General features: G+C 51.2%; 1 protein-coding gene across 1 annotated transcript; it reads left to right on the top strand.

The window, feature by feature from the left end:
• Window positions 1-858: 858 nt before the first annotated feature.
• ZIC4 (Zic family member 4) lies at window positions 859-15,931 on the top strand. The gene is made up of 4 exons (XM_032594580.1): window positions 859-966; window positions 3,948-4,032; window positions 10,116-10,733; window positions 15,435-15,931. Exons 1-4 carry the CDS (start codon window positions 859-861, stop codon window positions 15,929-15,931), a joined length of 1,308 nt encoding a protein of 435 aa, XP_032450471.1.
• Window positions 15,932-20,305: the final 4,374 nt, after the last annotated feature.

Below are 20,305 nucleotides of genomic sequence, written 5' to 3'. Positions count from 1 at the left end.
TTGCGGCGCTCTCTGCAGGAAACGCAAGCGGCTCCAGTTCAAAGCCACATGCACCAACGTGACATATAAGCCATTAAAATATCATCCTGACGGCTCATTTCTGCTTCATCATACATTCCCTAACTGCTTCCCGAAAGCTGGAAAAGGAGAAATGAAGGATGACCGCCTCGCTGGAACCACAAAAGAGAGGCTTGGAGGGGTTTGTGGTTCCCCCTCGGCCACCCCAAAGTGATGTGCAGAAATGAGGCGATCCCGGCAACAGGTGGAGCGGGGTAAGTGTGTGAGTCCAGGGGGCAGATAGACGGGACCTGTACAGCCAGCTGCCGGGTAGCAAGCGCCCTTCGCGGGGCCACTGGCACCCAAACCCCACTGGGGAAAGAGGCCCAGCTAGACTTTCTCCCCATCCCCTCCCTCATTAGCCCCCCAACCGTGGGCATAGGCCCCACCCCATTGACATTGAGGGGAGGAGGGGGCCCTTCCGCCAAGGGCAGCGCTGGGGATGAGTCCATCTTTTCTTCCCGGGGGGGGGGGGGGGGGCAAGGAGGACGAATGGGGTTCCCACTGGCACCGGGACCAAGACCAGCTTCTTACCCACCCGCCTTTCCTCCCCTCCTTGTAAACTGCCTGGGTGCCCCACCATAGGCACAAGGAGGGGAGTCGTGGCGGAGAGCTTTCTTTTCACCAAGTGAGCGGGACCCTCTCCAGGAGGAGGACCCCCCCCCCCTCCAGGCAGCTTCTCGCCGGTCCCTGCGAGGATGGCAGGGAGGGACCCGGCTTCCCCTTTCCAGGGTCAAAGGAGCTAAGTCAGCCTTGCTGGCAGCAAGATGATGGAACTTCTCCGCCCCAACCGGAGGGGAGATGCTGGCTGGGTCAGCCGCGGGGCCCGGATCCTCGCCCTGGCGTATCCTCGTCCTGCTTCAGGAAGTTGACCGCTGGGATCCGCTCTCTGCGCGTAGCGGGCCACGGGTTCGGGACTTGGCTTTCTTTCTCCCAGATTCGAACGAGGGCTACAACTAGTTCTCTGGGGAGCAGGCCGCAGCCGCCTAGAATTCTGATCAGTATCTTAGACATTTAGGGACACAGGAAATTTGGGGCAAGTAAGGCGGGAACTGAGTCGAGATGTGAAAGAAAGCTAGGACTGCCTCAAAGGCTCGACCGGAAAGTTTTGGGTTGATGAATGAGGTTGGCGGTCCATGGGGACAGCTGGAAGCCAGCGAGGTCTTAGGAATGGAGAAGGGGTATTGAAGGGCTGTACCTTGGCCGGCACTGTCTGCAGGAGGCTCCCTATGGATTCCAAGGCCATATTTCTACCCACTTTCGAACAGCATTGGTCTCAGAGCGACCCAAGGCGAGGCACCAACTTCCTTTCCTCTATCTAGCTGCCGGCAGGTGGGGGTGGGGGGTGTTCAAAGAGACAGTTAAATGTCCCGGCTTGTCCTGCTGGCAACCCACTAATGCATACTCTTCTTTGAGCCGACGGAGGTCACCCAGCCTTCAGCCCGCAGCCGGAAACCCCGGGACTCTTTCCTCAAGGGAGGAGAAAAGGGCGAGAAGGCCGTCACACAGTCCAGCCTTGTCTCTGTGCTAAAGGGCCTGATGGAGGGGAGTCGGGGAGATGTCGGTGCAGCTGGCAATAGCAGACTGCGGGTAGAAGCCAGGAGCTTTTTTTGATTTTGGCTTCAGAGCTCCCTGGCAGGCTGAAGGGCCCCTATTCTGCACTGTCCCAGCTGAGCCGTGGCCGAGAGGCCGGCATGCCTTTGCCTGAGTGCCTGCGGGTTAATCAGTGCAGAGCAGCGTTCGTGGCTCCCGGACTAAAATCTCTGGCTTGGAGAGCAGGCTGTAGGTGACCTCTGACCTTGGGCAGGCTTGAGCAGTCCGGGGCGACCCTACAACATTCAGCCTCGGTGTTCCCCCAAAGAAAAACAGTGTCTTTTGCGTGTACCCACCGGCCCACCTGCTTGGCTCTCCCCCAAACCAATTAATTACGGCAGCTGGCTGGCACCCTTTCCTCTTCTCAAAGTGTGAGGAGGAAGGTAAGTTCTGATGTCTCCAGGTTGTGCTCCTGACTCCTGATTAAGTAGCCATGGGAGTGTGTGGAGACAAACCAGGAGCAGTAATTTGAGGAGAACTTAGCCAAGCATTTTCAGAGCTTTTATATCCCTGGCTTAGTGGGGAACTCATGTCTAGGGGCCCAGGGATTGTTCCCATATTCTTTCACCCCTCCTTCAGTGAGATAACTGGCTTGCTAAGTGGGACCAGAGTTTGAACCAAAGGAGATATTTACCCTGGTTCTCTACACCAGCCTGGTGATGGAGCTGCTACAGAGCAGCATAAGCTCTCAGCTGCCAGGCTGCCAGCCCAAAGCCCAGCCTCTGCAGCATTTGTTTGCATGCCTGTGGGTTTGTAATGCACAAAAGACTGCCAGGATCTAGGGGTAGAAGCGACCCAGGCCTCTTAAGCAGGGAGGGACTTGGGCAGCATTGTGGGTGGATGGGGCTCTCTAGGGAAACACACCCATTTTCCTCTGAAGCAAAAAGGTAAATTCTACTAGTCCCAACCAACCAGGATGTTTCCAGTGCCAGATATCCTGCCATGAGGAAATTTAGAGCGAGGATGCCTCGCGTGCCAAACTTCTGTAGGAACGCAACATTGCCCCCCCCCCGTTCTTTCCTGATTTGTGCAGGGAAGAGCTTATTACTTTTGGGGATAGAAGCCTTTTGTTTAGAAAAAAAATTGAAAATAAATAAAACCCTCTGGGAAAAGGTGAGTCTAACCCCCCCCCCCCACACACACACACACCCCTCAGGCTTGGACCTAGAAAAGATAGAGGAAAGGGCAAAAACACACAAGCTAGTTCAAGCCTAGGTTGAGGGTTGAGGGAGAGAGAAAGAGATCTTTGAGCATAGAGAATTGGAAAGCCTTTGAGATAGCAGAGCCCCATTTGGATTTGGCCTGTGGTTCAACAAGTTAAACAATCGCTTGTTCTGTGGGCTGGAGTGTCAAGACAGGCAGACGTCCTCATTGACAGAGGGCGTGCTGTGTTTGTCCAGCCTGAGACCTTTTCAATGACTGTTTGTCTTTCTAGGCCAAATTGAGGGTTGGGGCTGGGTGGATCGTCTCTCTTTGGCTGTTCCACTGTCGTTAGTGTTGCCTGACAGATGCAAAGGTCCCCAGGATGGGTTTCAGACTTTAAGATGGCCAAAGGTTTGGTAGCATTATCCACAAAATGAATTTGATAAGGGATGCAAGTATTGCGGGAGGGGGGAGGGGTTGCAGTTCTGACATTCTTAACTAAGAACTGGAGCCAACCAGGACCAGATGATAGAAATGATACTTTTTTTCCCCCCTATTGTGGTGAATTTTATACTAACTTTAAAAAATCAACCAATGATGATTTCCAAATGGGTTTGAGGGTGGAAGCCATGTAAGGATAAGGGATCCCACACCACTATGGGCAAGATCTACAAATCCACAAAGAAATTTCTCTCTTCTCAATTTCAATATTTGTACCTCAATTTTTAACCTGTCAACCTCCCAGAGGACACCTAGCCCTCCTCATTACATTTTACTGAACTCAGTAAACTTAAAGAAAAAAATGGGAACTTCTCATACATTAAATTCAAGTTCAAGAAGTTAGAGGTATTTGAACACTGGCTGGTGCTTAAATCCTATTTACAAGGGAAATCAACAGATGAGTTTCACAAAAAAATGTCTAGGAGGAAAATGATTTTTAATATTTTGTATCATGAAGGATATATTGTTTTGCAACGGTAGTTCCCAGCAGAGTGCTTTCTCTCACTTTAAAATTTGAAAATGGTTTAAGAAAGACTGAAAGACTCTTCAGACCACACTGTTTTTCACTCATATATTAAGGCCACACAATCTTGCCATACAAACATGTATGAAATTGTTTAACCAGTGACCATCTCTCTTTTCTTCTCAAACAGGCTCAAAGTCAGAAAATGAGATACAAGACTTCCTTGGTGATGAGGAAAAGATTACGGCTTTACCGAAACTCCCTAAAAGAGTCTAGTAAGTTAAAATCCTCTTTCGAATATTGGTTTGCTGAAGTTATTCTTTTATAGTGGGAAGTTTTGTTTGGTCTTCTGGTGATGTTGAGTTGTGAGCTTGGAGATATTTCTTGAGTTCCAATGAAACTGAGAACAACACCTTGGCGTTTGATGCATTTGCACACAAATCAGTGACACAACATCCCACCAGCAGCCAGCTAATCCCCCTCAATGCCTACTCATCTGGACATTCTAGAATTAATATTTGACGACTCTCTCATTGAAACAACCACCCCTGACCTTCTGCAGTTCCACTGTCACATTATTCTATGACATATTCATCTTGAATTCATTTCCAGACGATTTGATTGGAATGAGGTTTGACATGTATTGGCTTCCATGAAAGGAGCAGACTTTGATCTTGGTGATGGGGTTTACATGATATGCATCATCTTTACCAGGGACACCAGCCTTCTGCAATGTGGCGGCAACTACGTTCCCACAATGTGGTGTCTGAACAGGGAGTGACTGACAGCCACTCTGTCAGGAATACCTTCATTGTGAAGAATTTAATTTAATATTCCATTTAGAATAAGCATATGATTTAGGGTTGGGTGTTTTCCCTTCCAGGCGCTTCTAGTTTTCCTCATTTCAACTATACCACCAACTGATGATGCTTGCCTCCAAGGTATTCCCTTGGTGGAAGGAAAATCAACCTTCTTAACAAAAGTTAAATGGACAACTCAGGAAATGGCTTTCTTCTATTATTTTGGGATAATTCGATGGTAGAATTCTCAAGAGAGATGTGCTTATTATGTAAATTCACTTGTTTTAATCCCTCAGTGCTGTTCTGGAAGGTCTTTGACCATGTTTCTTAATCTTTTGTCAAAAGATGTTTAGCAGAACCCTTGCTTGGAAATTAAATTTTATCCAAGTATATTTTCTTTCATACTCAGTTCCATTAATGATGATTAAAGCCCAAACTTCCATAGCAGAGGAGGGAAATCTCTTCCTTTATCTCCAAAATCCTAGATCTCATCTCCTTTGTACAATTTGGGCTGGGACATACAGTGGGCTCCTGGGGCTTAAGTTATTATTTTTTTTCATAAGACTAGAGACAACCTCTCACTGCAGGAATCTAAAGTCTGTCTGTGAATAGCCTATAAAGAGATATGTTTCTTGTTTGGGGTGGTAACCTGGCTAGAAACAGGGAAGAAAGGATTGAACAAGTGACTGCAGATCTAGATGCAAATATTCAGACAAGAAGGCTTGTTCTCGTCTAGGCTCTGTGTGGTGGCCCTCAGCTCCTGAGACCCTGCTCTGGGCATAACCTGCAACAGATAATTATCAGTTAGCATTGCTTAAAAGATCAAAGTGGAAAAATAGCCTAGCTATTGATCTGAAACCTCCCCCATTTCTTTCTTTTCCAAAGGAGAGAGGTCAGACATTCCCCTATTTGAACCAGTGATGTGAGGAGCTCTGGCAGATGGCAGGGCCACCAAATGTCATATTTCTATACAGCAGGGCTAAAAAATCACTTTAGTGTATGCTGTTGCTTTGGCCAGGCTGAGGTGAACAAAGGTTCTTAGGGCAGGATTCTGGGCACTGGACGGATGTTTGGCATCTGGTGGTGGAGCTTGCTCCACACAGGCCCCTACAAAAGCCTCCAGTGCTTCTTTGAATTCTGCTGAAGATCTCTGGGCTGCAGAATGTGGTGGTTTTTCTCCTGCAAATCAAGTAGGAAAGTGAACTCAACAGGGCTGTAACTCCCAGCATGGTTAGAAATAGAATGCTCCAGCCAAGCATTTGGTATTGGGAGTCAGTGTGGTGAGATAACTTTCTGAAAGAAAAATTGTGAGCACCACTGAGGAACACCACTCCTCAGCCTGCCCTGTCAAGTCAATGAAGTCAGGACTCTTTGATACTTGGCACTGGAAGACTCAAAGAAACCACCCCGAAAACTAAAATATACCTCCCTGCCATCGGCGTTCCACCTGTCATCTGTGGTTACCTGGATACTGCTTTGGGTCTTATTTCGGAGATATGCCTTAAAGACCCTCGTGTAATCACCTAGAGTTCCCTGTCTATATTAGTGGCTAAGTGGATTTTTTTCCCCTCCCTGTCTCTGTCCCTGGGAAAATGTCCCTCTAGGAGAATTCCTTGTCCCATTTCTGTGTTTAGCCAACGTGTGAACCATGTGGCTCTAACGAACTTGCAAGGATCAGACAGCCTTACTGACCTGCAGGTCAAGTAATCCCTGGCTACTCAAGAAGCATCTACCTGGGATGGGTCCATATGTTTTCAGTACTTCAAGAGAATGCTGCATCTGGGAAGGAGCTCCATGGGGCCAGGTTACTATCGGTGAATTTGGCTGAATCAGACATATCTGCCCTTTCGCTGTTGGCACAAAAAGCCATGCACATGTTCAAAGTTTTTCAAGGGTAAAGTTAGTAACGGTATATAGCGTACTAACAGTCTACAAGTATAAAACCTCTGCTTCTTATCCCTAGAGTCTACAGAGTCAGGGCTTAGAACTTAGGGGGTCCACAAACTTGAAAGGGAAAAATTGCATCTTTATTTTCACCACTTTCTAATGGAAAGTTACATGTTTCTTCTACTATATGTGTTAACAAAAACAAGACTATTAGAGTCCACTGGCTTCACAAAGCTTCCAAAAGGGTCCATAGACTAAAACAATTTTAATACCCCTGTTCTCTGCTGTTATTCAAAGCTTTTGATGTAGGTGAGGTCACAGTTATATATTGAGGGATCCATTTTTTGTGCAAATCAGAGATTTAATGGGAGCAAAAGTGGATGATGAGTTTGACAAACATCCTGAACAGTAGGTTGTAGATCATGTAGGTTCAGGTGGAAAAGAAGATATTTTTATTGCTGGACCACTGCAGAAGTATCCCTGCACTTAGGCCTGAAAGCTACAGGAGGAGTTGACTAAGCTCTATCAGAGTTGGTTAGGAGAAACAGCTAGGCAAGGGGTCCCAGGGAGGAACACATTCATTTTGGGTTTGGGTTTTTTTTGTGTGTGGGGGCTTTTTGTTTGTTTGTTTGTTTGTTTGTTTGTTTGTCTTTAGGAGCCCTTCATGGGTTTGGCCCACACTTGCCTAGACAACTGCGCATTCAACAGACACCTGAGCAGTGAGGAGCCTTGAAACCACTAAGACTAGGCCTGGCCATCACAAGGGGGAAGGGAAAACAGAGTGAGAGACAGGAGAGGAGGCTTCTGTGGCAGAAGGGTAAATCCCAGAAAGAGAGAGTATGGGAGGAGGTAAAAGCCAGGAAGGAGACAAATCCTCAAAGTCTAGTCTCAACACTATGTACACATCCTTGGTTTCCAGAGCAGAAGGGATTCGACTGTCAAAAGCTCTCCTTCAACCTTTCTTTTCCTTTTCTTTTTCCTTTTCCTTTTCCTTTCCCTTTCCTTTCCTTTCCCTCTCTTCTCTTTTCTCTCTCCTCTTTTTTCTTTTCCTTTCTTTCTTTCATTTCCTTTCTTTCTTTTCTTTCTTTCTCTTTCTTTCTTTCTTTCTTTCTTTCTTTCTTCTTTCTTTCTTTCTTTCTAATGCTAACGCAGCATCTATTGGTCGCATTGCTTAAGCTCTTCCGGCCGGCCAGAGGAGCAAAAGACCTGGACTTGTCAAAGCCGAGGGAAATTGTGTAAGTTAATCCCTCGCTAAAATGCGGCCCGAGCGGGGAACAATGTATTAAATGAAGAACGTCTCAAAGAATCTGCCAACCATTATAAGTAAGTTAATTATTTTTAAAAAAAAAATTTAAAAGAAACCCTTTTTACTGACCAGGAAATGTATAAGAATAGTTCTCCGTGCTGGGGGTGGGTGGGGCAGCTCAATCAACTCCAAGTCAGAGTTCCTTGCAATCTGTCCAAACTTCTCACCTCGGCTAGGGATATGGGATCTTTTACTCAATCCTTACAACTTCTCTTAAAAATCCAAGCTTTCCTCTGCTTTGGAGGCCCTTTCTATGGCCGCTAGGGAGGCCCAAGTACCTAAGTTGGCATTTTTGGCTTCAGAGAGCAGGGCAGGCGTTAGGGCGAGCAGCCCTTTAAATCGCCAAGCTGTGCAGCCAGCCCTAGCCGGTCGGCGGCGCAGACAAAGGACACTCCCCCCTGTTCAGGCGGTACTAGGCTAGGCCGAAACTGAAAGGTTTATTTCCGCCCGCCGACCCCCACCCCAAGACGGTAGAGCCTCAGCCTGGGAGGGCGTCCGGCGAAAGGAGGCCGTGGGCCCGCAGTCCCTTTCACAGCCTGGGCTGGGAAACTTGGTGTCCACTCTTCTCAGAGCCCTAAGGGCTAGCGAGCATAGACGCAGAGACTCCGGCCACTGGCAACAAGTGGAGGGAGCTGAAAGTGGAAGTGATCGCGGTCCCGTTTCCCAGAGGCTCTGTTTGGCGTCAGGGTACAGAGCTCAAGACTGCAAATTGACACGGGGAGACCCGGGGATGAGGACCTGTTTCTCCTTGCAGCGTGCCCCTCGCCTCTGTTTCTTTGGCCAGCCGGCCCGCGGGGCGAAGGGGTTTGTGGCGGAGAGGATTCTTAGCCCCTCTCGGGAGAGTGGCGTGGGTTCGAGGCCAGTCTCTCCCAGGTCATTCTGGGTCTGGTCAGGGCCGGACTCTTGGGTTTAGGGGTCTCCGAGCGCCACTTGAAAGGAGAGGCTGGCAAGGCTAGGTGGGAAGGATAGAGTGGGGAGAAGGGAAAGGGTCGGGGAGTCCAAGGAAATGAGAGAAAGAGACATGAGGGACACGAGAAATTTCGGCAAAAGCGAGAAAAAATAATAATAAAGCTCAAGGGCTGCTAGCCTGAGAGTTTCCTCCGCTCCCGGACGCGTAGTCTGCAGCCCCTGGGTACAGCAGCCCCCTCCCCCCCCTCCCCCCGCCTCTGGCTCCGGGGACAAACCCACCAAGCAGGCCGCCATCCCCTCGCGCCCGGTGCTGCCCCGTCCGCAGGGCTGGACTGCCCGTCTAATAACCCGAGTATTTTACGTAAGGCGCAACACCCCCTCCCCAAAGTCGTGGTGAAAGAAGGCATAACCCAACCCCTCTCACTTCCTGGAGCAGTGAGGCAGAGCAGATCTACTCAGCTTTCCAGAGAGGAGGGGGAGGGGGCTCAAGAGGAGAGAAAAGAATCCGTGCCCGGGTCAGAGCGCATGAGCAGTAGAAGCAAGATATGTTGGGGGTAGGGTGGGGTAGGGTGGAGAGGCGCTGGAGCAGGAGTGTGTGTGTGTGTGTGTGTGTGTGTGTGTGTGTGTGTGGCGGGACCTGTCATTGCTGACGTCGGTCCCGGCTGCGGGCCAATAGGCGACCTAGGCGATTGTTCCTCTCCGCGGGCCCCGGCCATGGCCCCGAATCTCTATTCACTTCCTCACGCGCCCCGCTGCTACCTCTGTAGTGTACGGGATTTCAAGTAGGCATTAAAGACTGAGGGAGGGGGGAACACACCCCGAAACTTGAGGGGGAAAAAAAACTTTGCATAAGTTTTTTGTGGTTGTTCTTTGCCCTCCCTGCTGTCAGGTGACTGGCCTGAGCGACCTGACCTAGGGAGCTCTGGGGAGCCCCGGCCAGGATCCAGCAGGCCACCCTCTTTCAGCAGAGCTGGGCACTGAAATTAAAAAAATGGCTGGGGCGCTTCCGCACCACCACCACCTAAAACATCACCGCTTCCCTCACTGCCATTTCCCCGCAGGGCTCCGAGACCCCTGAGTGCTCCAGGGGATTGGCTGCCAGAGCGCTCTGGGGGCGCAGGTCGGGCCCCTCTGGAGCACAGCCCGGGGTCCCCGAGCAACCCACAGACTCAGCACTGCGCACCCCACTGCCCTTTCCACCTGCCCTGCAGTCTCTCTCCCTCTCCCGCTCATGGAGCGGCAGGGGGCTCTACCGAACTGCTGCCCAGCGGGTCCGCAGTGGAGGTGCTTGGCCTCTTGCTGTCCATTCCGTTCGCTGCTGCCTCTGTCTGGCTCGCGGTCCCGGCGCTGACGGCAGAGGCCGTGGTGTGGCTGGGCTGGGCCTGCCCCCCGGGGCCCGGTGGAATGCTCGGCCCACGCCGCCCGTTCTCACGCGCGCTATTTGTCTCCACAACAGGTAGCAGCTCCGGACACCATGGCCCCCAGCTTGCTGCCGCCTCCAGCCCCTCGGTGTTCCCGGGCCTTCAAGAGCAGCCACCGCAGGCCTCCCCCAGCGGCACTTTGAACGGACTCCTGCGTCTGGGGCTCCCTGGAGACATGTACGCGCGGCCCGAACCCTTTACGCCGGGACCGGTGGCCCGCAGCGACGCCCTGGCAGCTGCCGCGGCCCTGCACGGCTACGGGGGCATGAACCTGACCGTGAACCTCACGGCGCCCCACGGTCCCGGTGCCTTCTTCCGCTACATGCGCCAGCCGATCAAACAGGAGCTCATCTGCAAGTGGCTGGCAGCCGATAGCCCCGCGCCCCCGCGCCTCTGCTCCAAAACTTTCAGCACCATGCACGAGCTGGTCACGCACGTCACCGTGGAACACGTCGGCGGCCCGGAGCAGGCCAACCACATCTGCTTCTGGGAGGAGTGTCCGCGCCAGGGCAAGCCCTTTAAAGCCAAATACAAACTTGTAAATCACATCCGCGTGCACACGGGCGAGAAGCCCTTCCCCTGTCCTTTCCCGGGGTGTGGGAAGGTGTTTGCTAGATCAGAAAATCTCAAAATACACAAAAGAACTCACACAGGTCAGTATTCGGCACTGTCTGTCTCGTGCGGACCCTCTGGGGGAGCAGGCGGCCTCTTCTGGGCCCTCGGGGCTGGATTTCCTCAAGTTCCATCTGGGTGGAGGGAGGCTATCTTGGTATTTCCATGACCCAAGTCCATAAAATACTAATTATGCCCTTCTATTAGAATCACAGAAGTTTCCTGAGCCTGTGTGTGGAGGAAAGCAAGTGATTTCTGCTCTGTGAGAGGGGGCGAGGGTGAACATACTTGGGTCTCTGTGTGTGCAAATGTGTGTTCGCTGATCGAGCTTGATTTGCAGGTTTTAAAACAGCACTATTCCCCAAAGTCATAAGACATAGTACCAATTTCATTTTCTTGGTCCTTTTGGAATCCTGAGGCAAGTGCTCTTCCCCTGGTGGACTTGACAACCTGACTACCACCTGAACTGAGGGATCATCGGGCCCTTGGTGTCTTCTTGAGGATTTGGGGGTCTCATGGGCTGACTTTGCCCAGGTTTTGGACCCTTGGTGACCTGACACTTGGGATGTTTGACAAACTCCTTTGCTTTAGGAGAGACCAAGGAGACTCATCTGCCTTATATGTCGTTTACTGAGCTGTTAAGTGAAATGGGGACATGTGTCAACCACATCTGTTAGTTCTAGTTAACAGAAAGAACAGGAGCCTGCTGAAGAGCATGCAAAGCTGAACTCCTCTGGCCAGAAGCATCTCTAATTAATGCAATTGCAAGGAGAAAGTTTTCACACTTCCCAGAACAGCCTGTGAAGTTACATTAATTAGTTTAGCAGCCGATGTTTGTATTCTCTCTAGCTAGGGTTTTCTCACCCAAACACCCTAGAAGTTTAAGAAGGCAACATCTCCTCTCCTCTATTTTGGGGGCCGGAGAAGGGGACTGGTGGGGAGAGGAGAAGATAAAATAAGTTCCAGCTTGGTGCCCCCCCCCCCCCCCCCCGCTTCTCTTACTCTCTTGGGGCTCTACCTTACTCACCTCTCTTCTTGGTGGCAGTATCAGCAAGGATTGAAGTCAAAGGACTCCCCCAGGCTGATACTGCTGGGGAAAGAAACTTGCAAAGCCTGATTTCTCCCCCAAGCCCTGCAATCTTGGGGAAGGTCCTTGGCCAGGACGCTGGCACAGGTGGAGTCCAGACCAAAGTCCACTCTTAGTTTCCTTTATTTCCATAGTATATCTAGAAATGTACAATTCCCCCCCCCCACTGTTTCCAGTATCTTTCCCACCCCCTCCGCAAGCAGGGGAGTTCCCCTTTAGCACTCTCCGAGTTTCATCCCAGAGGAGGGGAGGAGAAGTGAGGCCCCATCACCTCCCACAGGCCCGCTGACTCCAGGAGTTGATGGCCCGTACTGCGAAGGTAGACGCGCAGTCCTGAGCCAGAGAAGGAACTCATTTTTAATGACGGGTTTTTTTTTTTTAAACAAACAAACTTTTACTGCTCTTTGCCGGCCTACTGTTTGAAGTCCATGAAGCAGAAAATGGTTAAATTCTTAGTGCAATCGACCTACAGCAGAGAAGCAAGTTCAGTGCGCCCGGGCTGGCTCAGGTTTGCGTCCATTCAGGACAGAATTTTAAGTGCGTCCTTTCCACTGGCAGTCCTGACTCATTATCTCTGGAGTTGAAAGAAAGAAAGAAAGAAAGAAAGAAAGAAAGAAAGAAAGAAAGAAAGAAAGAAAGAAAGGAAGGAAGGAAGGAAGGAAGGAAGGAAGGAAGGAAGGAAGGAAGGAAGAGAGAAAAAAGAAAAAAAAAACCTACTGAGATTCTCCTGCTCCAGCGTTTCTCTCAAACCCCCCCTCCTAAGTAATGAAAAGACAGAGAGAGGGGGGGAAAAAAAACAACAAAATGTTTCTCAAATGGCAATAGACCTCACTACAAATTATTCATGAAGACAGTTCTCGATTCAACAGGAAAATAATTGCCTTTTCAAATATTAATGACGTTTCATTTCCTCGAGTCGCGGAAGCGGCGAACAGGAGCTGATTTCTCAGGAGTTGAGATTCTCCCGGATCTGAAGCCCGGGCCCGGCTTGGGAGGCAGCTGCCCCAAGCCCCATGCCGAAAGGTTTCACTTTGTGGCGGTCACAGCAATCCCGGAACAATGGTGCCGCCGCGAGGGAGATGCGGGGCAGCCGCCGAGCTCCGGCCCGACCCGGCCGCCTGTCCCCCAACCCCCCCTTCTCGGGACCCCTCAGCTGGGGGCTCGCCCCACCTTCCCCGCCAGTCGTTAGAGAGAGACAGGGCGGGGGGTCCCAGGTAGAGAAGTGACCGCGCCGCTACACAGATGCTCGGTAACCTGGTCCAGCCACAAGTGCGAGAAAATGGCGCTAGCCGAACTGCCCCGCGGCTTCCGAACTTTGTCCGGCGGGCCTGGCTCAGGGCCGCGGAAGAGGCCGCTCCCGGGTGCTGAGCCTCTGGGAGGAGACTCCGGCCCCTCTTGACTTAAGCCCCAGGCCCCGGCCGCTCCGGACCGGCTGCAGGGTCCTGGCCCTACCCTGCCTCTGCACATCCACCCACCCACCCAGGGAGCAGCGCCCGGACACTGTGGGAAGGGAGGGGGCGGGAAGCAGTGTATGGGGGTGGGGGTGGGGGCGCAGTGTTAAGCGTGAAGTCCAGGGGGCCTCCTGCAGCTGGGGAGAGGCCGGGAGGGCGCGAGTGGGCGCGGCCTCACCTGGCATCCCTGGGGCCTCAGAACTTCCAGACTGCTCGAAGTGCCATGCTTTTTCCCCTCTGCTCCTCGTCTGGGATGAAATCATTGTTTCTGTTTTACGTGAATGACCAACGAGGTGCTGGCAAGATGGGATAAGTGTGCAGGGGAATATTGGGGAAGGGGGGCGGTCAACCTCAAATTCTATTCCTCCTCTGTGTTCTCAGCAAATCTTGTTTTCTTTTGCAGGCCCTGAATTGCATGGTTCTTGTAAGTAATCTTAGAAAGAAAAGAAGGAAGGGAGAAAGAAAAGTTTTAGTTTTGCAGATGCCAACAGGGATCAGAGAGGAGAAAACAAGGGGCAAATAGGGACACTGGTGTATTCTGCATCTTTCTCGTTTTTGTTTTTGTTTTAATAAAATGGTACCAGTGTGCCGAGAAATGGCAGATGCCAGCACCGCCCAGTGTTCCACTGTATTAGCAGTACTCCTGCAGGGTCAGAACGCAACGACCCGGCCCTGCCAGAACCCTGGGCTCACTATCCGCAGCCGCACGGAGGCAAGGGTTGTGCGCAAACCTCTGACTCCGCCTGAGCTTCAGCCCGGCTCAGGAATAGGGGCTTTGTGTGTTCAAACCTGCCCCAAAGCACCCAGCCTTCCTGGAAGCGGCGGAGAAGCGACCACAAAGGCAACAGTCCTCCAGCCATGCATCTCTTTCTTAGCCAGACGCTTGGTAGCCTTTCTCTCAACCCTGGGCGCCCGGTGGCATCCATTGTTTAAAGCGCCTAGACACTTCCTCTCCACCTTGCCACAGCATCTGCAGCTCCAGCAGGAACCTGGGCTTCCGGGTTCTTGGGGTCCTTTCCACCCCCACATTCCAGCGAATCCAGCCGCCAGTGAGCTCCAGGATTGGGGCTCTGTCTTCGGCGAATATTTCCACCCTAACGCGCGCTCGCGCCTTCCCGCGGCTCTATAGGGCATCGCACCACGAATCCGAACCCCTCGCGGGTCTACCCCGGCTGCCCGCTTGTCCTGGCCTGGTCTGATCTCAGCAGCTGCGCTCATCCCGAAGCCGCCGAGCTCAAGGGTGCGATTACGCGAGAGGCCCCGGATCCCGCCTGGCGCGGGCAAACCCTGCAGCGCCCGCCTCTCAGCTCAGGCCCGCAAGGCCCGAGAGCCGGGCGTGGGTGGTCTGGGGAGGCTTTTCGACCTCTCAAGTCAGTTCGGACTGGGAGAGCAGGCTGCCAGCGGCAGCGTCTCCGGGAGGCTGCTGCAGCAGCGTAATAAAATATTATTGCCGGCGCGCGTATCTGGAGGGATCCCGGACGGTTTAGGCAAGATTTGAAGAATGCTGCTAAATGTTTGCCCTCAGGGGGTAGAAGGGAAGGGGGAGGGGGCTCCATTTCCCGTAAAAATCGCGTCTGAAGTGAATCATTGCTCAGAATACCTTTTCCTGCAGCACGAATCCACATTATGCACATATCGTGTGCAACGGCTGCGCATCTTTAAATTATTCCATCACCTTGGCGTTTGCACAAAGTCTACTCTAGTAAATAATTTGGGCCATGGTAGGGTGCGTGCGGGGTTGACTACTGTGTGTGGGGGGTGTGGGGGTGGTGGGAGGAATACAGACGTTTGGCTAGAACAGCAATTTTAAAGCAAACGGACGCTAGCTCCTCGGTCAACTCTATTCTCGGGCAAAGATACTTCTGGTTCCGAGTGGAGAAAATTTGGAGGAAAACAACCAGAGTGGATCAGGATGGAAACTCGACAAAGATGGAGTCTTCATCGCTCCTCCTCCGTACCCTCCCCCGCCCCCCGCTCCGGCCCGGGCGGGAGAGGGGGAGGGGTGACGGCGTGCTGGAGGAAGCTCGGGGCTCGCTCTGAGCCGGCGAAGGGGGTGCTAGTCCTGAGAGGCCAAAAGGAAAGAAGGTTTATGAAAATCTTCTGTGGGTATTTTTCTAAAAATGACAGAGAAATTGAGAAGGGTGGTGAGGCCAAACTGGGGCCACGACCCACGCGCACTAATGTCTCTGCGTTGCCTCCACCAGGGGAGAAGCCCTTCAGGTGCGAGTTCGAGGGCTGCGAGCGGCGCTTCGCCAACAGCAGCGACCGCAAGAAGCACTCGCACGTGCACACGAGCGACAAGCCATACACGTGCAAAGTGCGCGGCTGCGACAAGTGCTACACGCACCCCAGTTCTCTGCGTAAGCACATGAAGGTGCATGGGCGCTCGCCGCCGCCGCCTAGCTCTGGCTACGACTCAGCCACGCCGTCTGCCCTGGTGTCGCCCTCATCGGACTTCGGCCGCGACCCGCCGGTGGCCTCCTCGGCGGCGGTGGCGGCGCGTGGCGCCGACCTGAGTGAATGGTACGTGTGTCAGGGCGCGGGCCCCTCCGCAACCGCCCCCGCCGCACCCCCAAAGCCCCAGCCACCACCTGGTCCCGCCGCTGCCGCTGCCGCCACCGCCTCCGGTTTTAGCGCTGCTGCTCTGGTTGCCGCTTCCGGTACACTGACTGCTTGTCTAGGCGGGGTTACTGAGTCTTGAAGAGAGGGTGAGGAAGGAAGAAAGGATGGAAGGGAAGGAGGGAGAGAGGGAGGAAGGTAACCGCTAAAAGTTGTTAGAGCTCATTGAATATGCTAATATAATATCCATTATTTTAAAGTATAAATATGGTTCCCATATTTATTCCGCAATCACACCCAGCACCCTGCACCCACCCCCATCGACGCCTTCACGACCGAGTAGCGTGACACCAGTGTTTGGGTGGAGAAAGTACAGAAAGAGACGAAAGAAAAAAAAATACACATTAGGAGAGTTTATGTGCGAACTTGGCAGCTGCAGGCGGTGAAATTAAGACCACAAAGTCCTCTCGTGGTTCACAGAATGTGAAATGTTTTCCTCGAGGCCTGGGCGGCTGGGACTGCCACCGGGACTCCCTTCCCAGCTTCCATTGGGAGCCTCCTCGAAAGTTCCAATCGCAGAAGGTGGCAGAGGGAATCCCTGAGCCATTATCTTGCCTATTTCCTTCTACTTCTGCCTCCCTACATTCTCTCCTCCTTCAGCTATCCTCTCAAACAAAAATGCACAAGTCCCAGGCCCCAAAATTTCCAACTACTTATACAAAGGAGTTAAAAGGGAGAGAAGTTTAAGCACCTACCCCTGTGGATCACATGCCATTCTCCCAAGAGCTGGCCCAAGCACCCAGAAATATCTGCTCCCTATACTTATACCTCTGAGATAAGGTGTGAGTCCTAACAACCGAAAATGCAGACAAAGGAGTGCTAGAGGGGCTTTAGGATTCAATGCTCTGAAGCCTCCTGGGAACAATCACCCTCTCCCCACCCCCCTACCCTTGTAGAAGAGCTGCCTTTGAAATCTTGTGGGTGCTTGGCATTGGGGGTGCAGAGTGGGCCAATGACGTCACCGAGCCAAGGCCTCCACAGTGAAGGGATCTGGCCTAGGGAACAGTGCCTGGATGAATCTCATCAATTCTGGGATAATCTTTGTAAAAAATCATACAATTGTTCGTCTTATTTTTTAAAAGGTGGGGGGGGGAGGACAAGAGAGATTAACTTCAATCATAAATGTTTTAAAGGCAAATACCCAATGGGTCTAGATCGAATGAGTATTCGATATCCTGCGGACCAAGTCCCCAGATAAAGAACCAGATGTTGGGGGCAGAGGAGAGGAAAGTCTGCAATTGTTGCCAAGGAGGGGAGGAATCAAGGCCTGTTGCCCAGCCTCTCACCCTCTGCAGGGAGGGGATGGGGCTGCCCCCAAATCCTTGCTAACATGAGGGAGGGGGTTAGAAAGAAAAAAGAAGGGTGAAAAAGCTTTGGTAGACCTATCCCAATCCCCTAAGAATTGGAAGATGGGCGCTCTGTTAGTCCCACCTAGGGGGAGCCCGCTAGACTGCCCAACAAGTCCTGGCCCTGCTACTCTGCTGGGTTTTCTTCTACAGTCTCCCCTTCAGACACTATTAGACAATTCTCACTCCTGCCCTGCAGCCCCACACTTTCATCAGATAAACAATGTCCTAACTGGAATGGGAGTGTTTTCAGTACCTCTCAAAAAAAAACCAGAATCTTCCAAACACACACTTAGTGAATCCATTCTTGTGGAAGTGGCCCCGCAATCCCCTCCCCCCACTGCTCTCACCCGTACAATGGAGTCCAGAGGCCGCCTGGCCAAGGGCCGGCGGCCTGCAGCAAAGGACTCGTTCCCATCGGGGAAACACCCGCCCCACCGCCAAGGTGGAGAGGGCATCTGCAGAACTTGCTTCTTCTGAGGTTTAAAAATTCTTCCCTCAACAAATCGGACTCATTCCTTTCTCTTCTGTTTCTAGGCCCCTGTTTGCCTTCCACTCCCATCCAAAATAGTGAAATAAAATAAAAATGCTTGGTCGGCCCCTAATAGCCTTTAATTTTTCATTTGCTTGTTACAGATGTCCACCGCGCTGCTCGCAAGGTAATCTCGCCCAACGCAGCTGAGCGCCCGCATCTAGCGCCTGCGACATCAAAGGGTCCGCGCACAAAGCAATGTTTCTTCGCCACGGTGCATCTTCATGGTAAGTTAGGATTTCTATGGCAATGGGCAAGTTGCACTGAAATCCTGAAAGGCCAAGCCTGGAGCCCGTCCAGGCTTTTCATTAAGGACATAATATTTACGTCTAACAGGCCTTTTTTCTTGTGTATACAAGTATATATTTTTGTTTGACGCGGACTAAATCATTTTCATTTAATTTCCGGTAAACAAAACCCACGCGAATGGGCACTTGTTCCCGATCATAATAAAAATGGATAATAATGTGAGGGAAGAAAAGGGCCGCTTGAATCGCCGCTCAGCCCCCTTTGTTTCTGCTTTCTGCGGTGATCAGAGGGCGCATTTGGGTTTGATGGCGAGTTTCTAAAGGCGAGGAAATGGTTTGTAAGAGGGGAAAGAAAAGGAGAAAGGTCTAATCAAGCTCGGGTTGTTCAAAGAGTCGGGTTTTGGGGTTGAAAGTGTGAGTTTGACGGTGCATCAGCATGCCGCGTTAGGCTCGCCATGGAAATGCGCGCGGGGAGCGGCCGCTTCAAAGGCGGCACACTTCACTGCAGACACTCTATTAAGATACATTTGCGCTGACCTTTGCTTTCACGCCATTTAATACTGTCACTACGTTCTCCAGTATATACTTCCTCTTTGGAACCAGCGTCGCCCGCGTTTAGGGGTTCACCCTACACTCCTGTGGGGAGGGGGCGTTTTGATGCCAGGGACGCATTCAGGAAAGGAGGAGCCGGACTCCGTGCACCTTGACTGCGCCCCCAAAGAAGCTCCAGGGTCAAGAGTAAATAACTTTAGGGCAACCTCAGAAGCTTAACAAATGAGCATCCCCAGCTCGATTTTGTGCAAAACGCCTCTCTGCCACTTGAGCAGGGTAGAGGCCTGAATTTGAAAGGGACTTGTGGAGGGGACACACTGGATGAATCTAAGGAGTTCAAACTGTGCCTTTGGGACTTTACCACTCTGGTCCCCGGATCAACCCATTCTGCCCCCTCTATCCCAGAGGTCTCTTGCAGGCCCCCATATTGTTTCTCCCTAGTGTGGGGCATAGGATACCCATCAGGCCTAGGCTGGCCCTGGGCATGAACTCAAGAGCCCAAGGCCAAGGGGATAGGGAAGATGGCAGGAAAGTTAGAAGTCCATGTTCCCTTAATTGTCTTGTTGTTTATTTTATCCAAGTACCCCAGTGAATAGGGGAAAAATAAACACGGTGAAAAAAAAAATCAAACAGTAGAGTCTTCTTTAGTGCCAGTCCTTGTGGTTGAATAAAAAGGATGGTCCGCTTTCTATTGAGCTGAGAAATCTTTGAAGTGGGAGTTATTATCTGAGACATTCCTGCTTGTCGTCCTAACAACGCTGATGAAACGTAAAAGGTTCTTTGTCAGCGATTTGTTCTCCTCTCTGTCAAACTCCCTCTGCCCCGTTAGTTTCAAACCGTTTCTAAAGAGATAAAATCAAACTTCTTAAAAAAAAAATACATGCACAGTACACTAACTGATAACGTTAGGACTCAGTCCTGCTAAGGAAAAACAAAAGCAACACAGAGACATCAGGCCCAAGTTCTGTGGAGGCGCACAGATGTTGAGGGGCCTTTTGCACAGGCTCTGGGACATGGGGGAAAGAATGCAGAGGAGGTGTAGGCAGAGGGTACATACCCCAAGCACAAACTGTGTGTCCGCTTCGGTCTGCACTGGCCTGCACTCATCAGTCCCAGTCAGGTCACTTGGATGAACCTCCTTTGGGGACCCCTCAAACTCCCAATATTCTTGCCAAGGATGCTTGGAACCTTTGACTGCAGCCAAGCAATTGTTAATATTTTCTGCTCCTTCAAAGACAATCTCTTCTAAAAATAGACCCATTGTGTGTTTCTTCCCACTAGCAGCAATCAGCAAGCCCTTTTTGCCATTAATAGAAAGTAGAGTGGCCTGAAGGAGAGACATTTTTATCATTTCCTGTTTTCTTCAGAGTCTTGGCAATTGGAGTTCAGAAAGTTCAGTTTACAAGATAGTGTCCCCAAAGTGCATGCAAATACCCTCCTCCCATCCACATATGCAGTTCTTCATTTAATATTGTGCCCAGGAAAGAAAATTTCACCCTGTCCAGCTTTCCCCAAACCTCCCGATGTGGTTTTAAAGGTGGTTTACATACATAAGGATGTACTGGCCTCCCTACTCTGTGTGTGCTGAATAAATGATTTGTAAAGAAGTTTCCCCAAGCTGTAACCCATGCTGTTATTATAGTTGCTGCAAAATGTTGTCTCTTATATTGATTTTTATTTGTTTACTGGAAGTCCCCATATGTTTGTTTATATCACTAATTTATGGGAAATGTAATGATTGCAATGAATGTGAATTATACAGACAGGCAAATGTTTTG

The sequence above is a fragment of the Lynx canadensis genome, chromosome C2 (genome assembly GCF_007474595.2).
Source record: "Lynx canadensis isolate LIC74 chromosome C2, mLynCan4.pri.v2, whole genome shotgun sequence".
Classification (NCBI taxonomy): Eukaryota; Metazoa; Chordata; class Mammalia; order Carnivora; family Felidae; genus Lynx; species Lynx canadensis.
This window is presented reverse-complemented; position numbering and strand designations above follow the sequence as displayed.

Bases quoted from the DNA above. Each gene is read 5' to 3' on its own strand.
- ZIC4 (XM_032594580.1), top strand. From the start codon at position 859: ATGCTGGCTGGGTCAGCCGCGGGGCCCGGATCCTCGCCCTGGCGTATC. The intron at 967-3,947 runs GTTCGGGACTTG...CTTCTCAAACAG, and splicing joins CTGCGCGTAGCGGGCCACGG to GCTCAAAGTCAGAAAATGAG. The intron at 4,033-10,115 runs GTAAGTTAAAAT...TCTCCACAACAG, and splicing joins AAACTCCCTAAAAGAGTCTA to GTAGCAGCTCCGGACACCAT.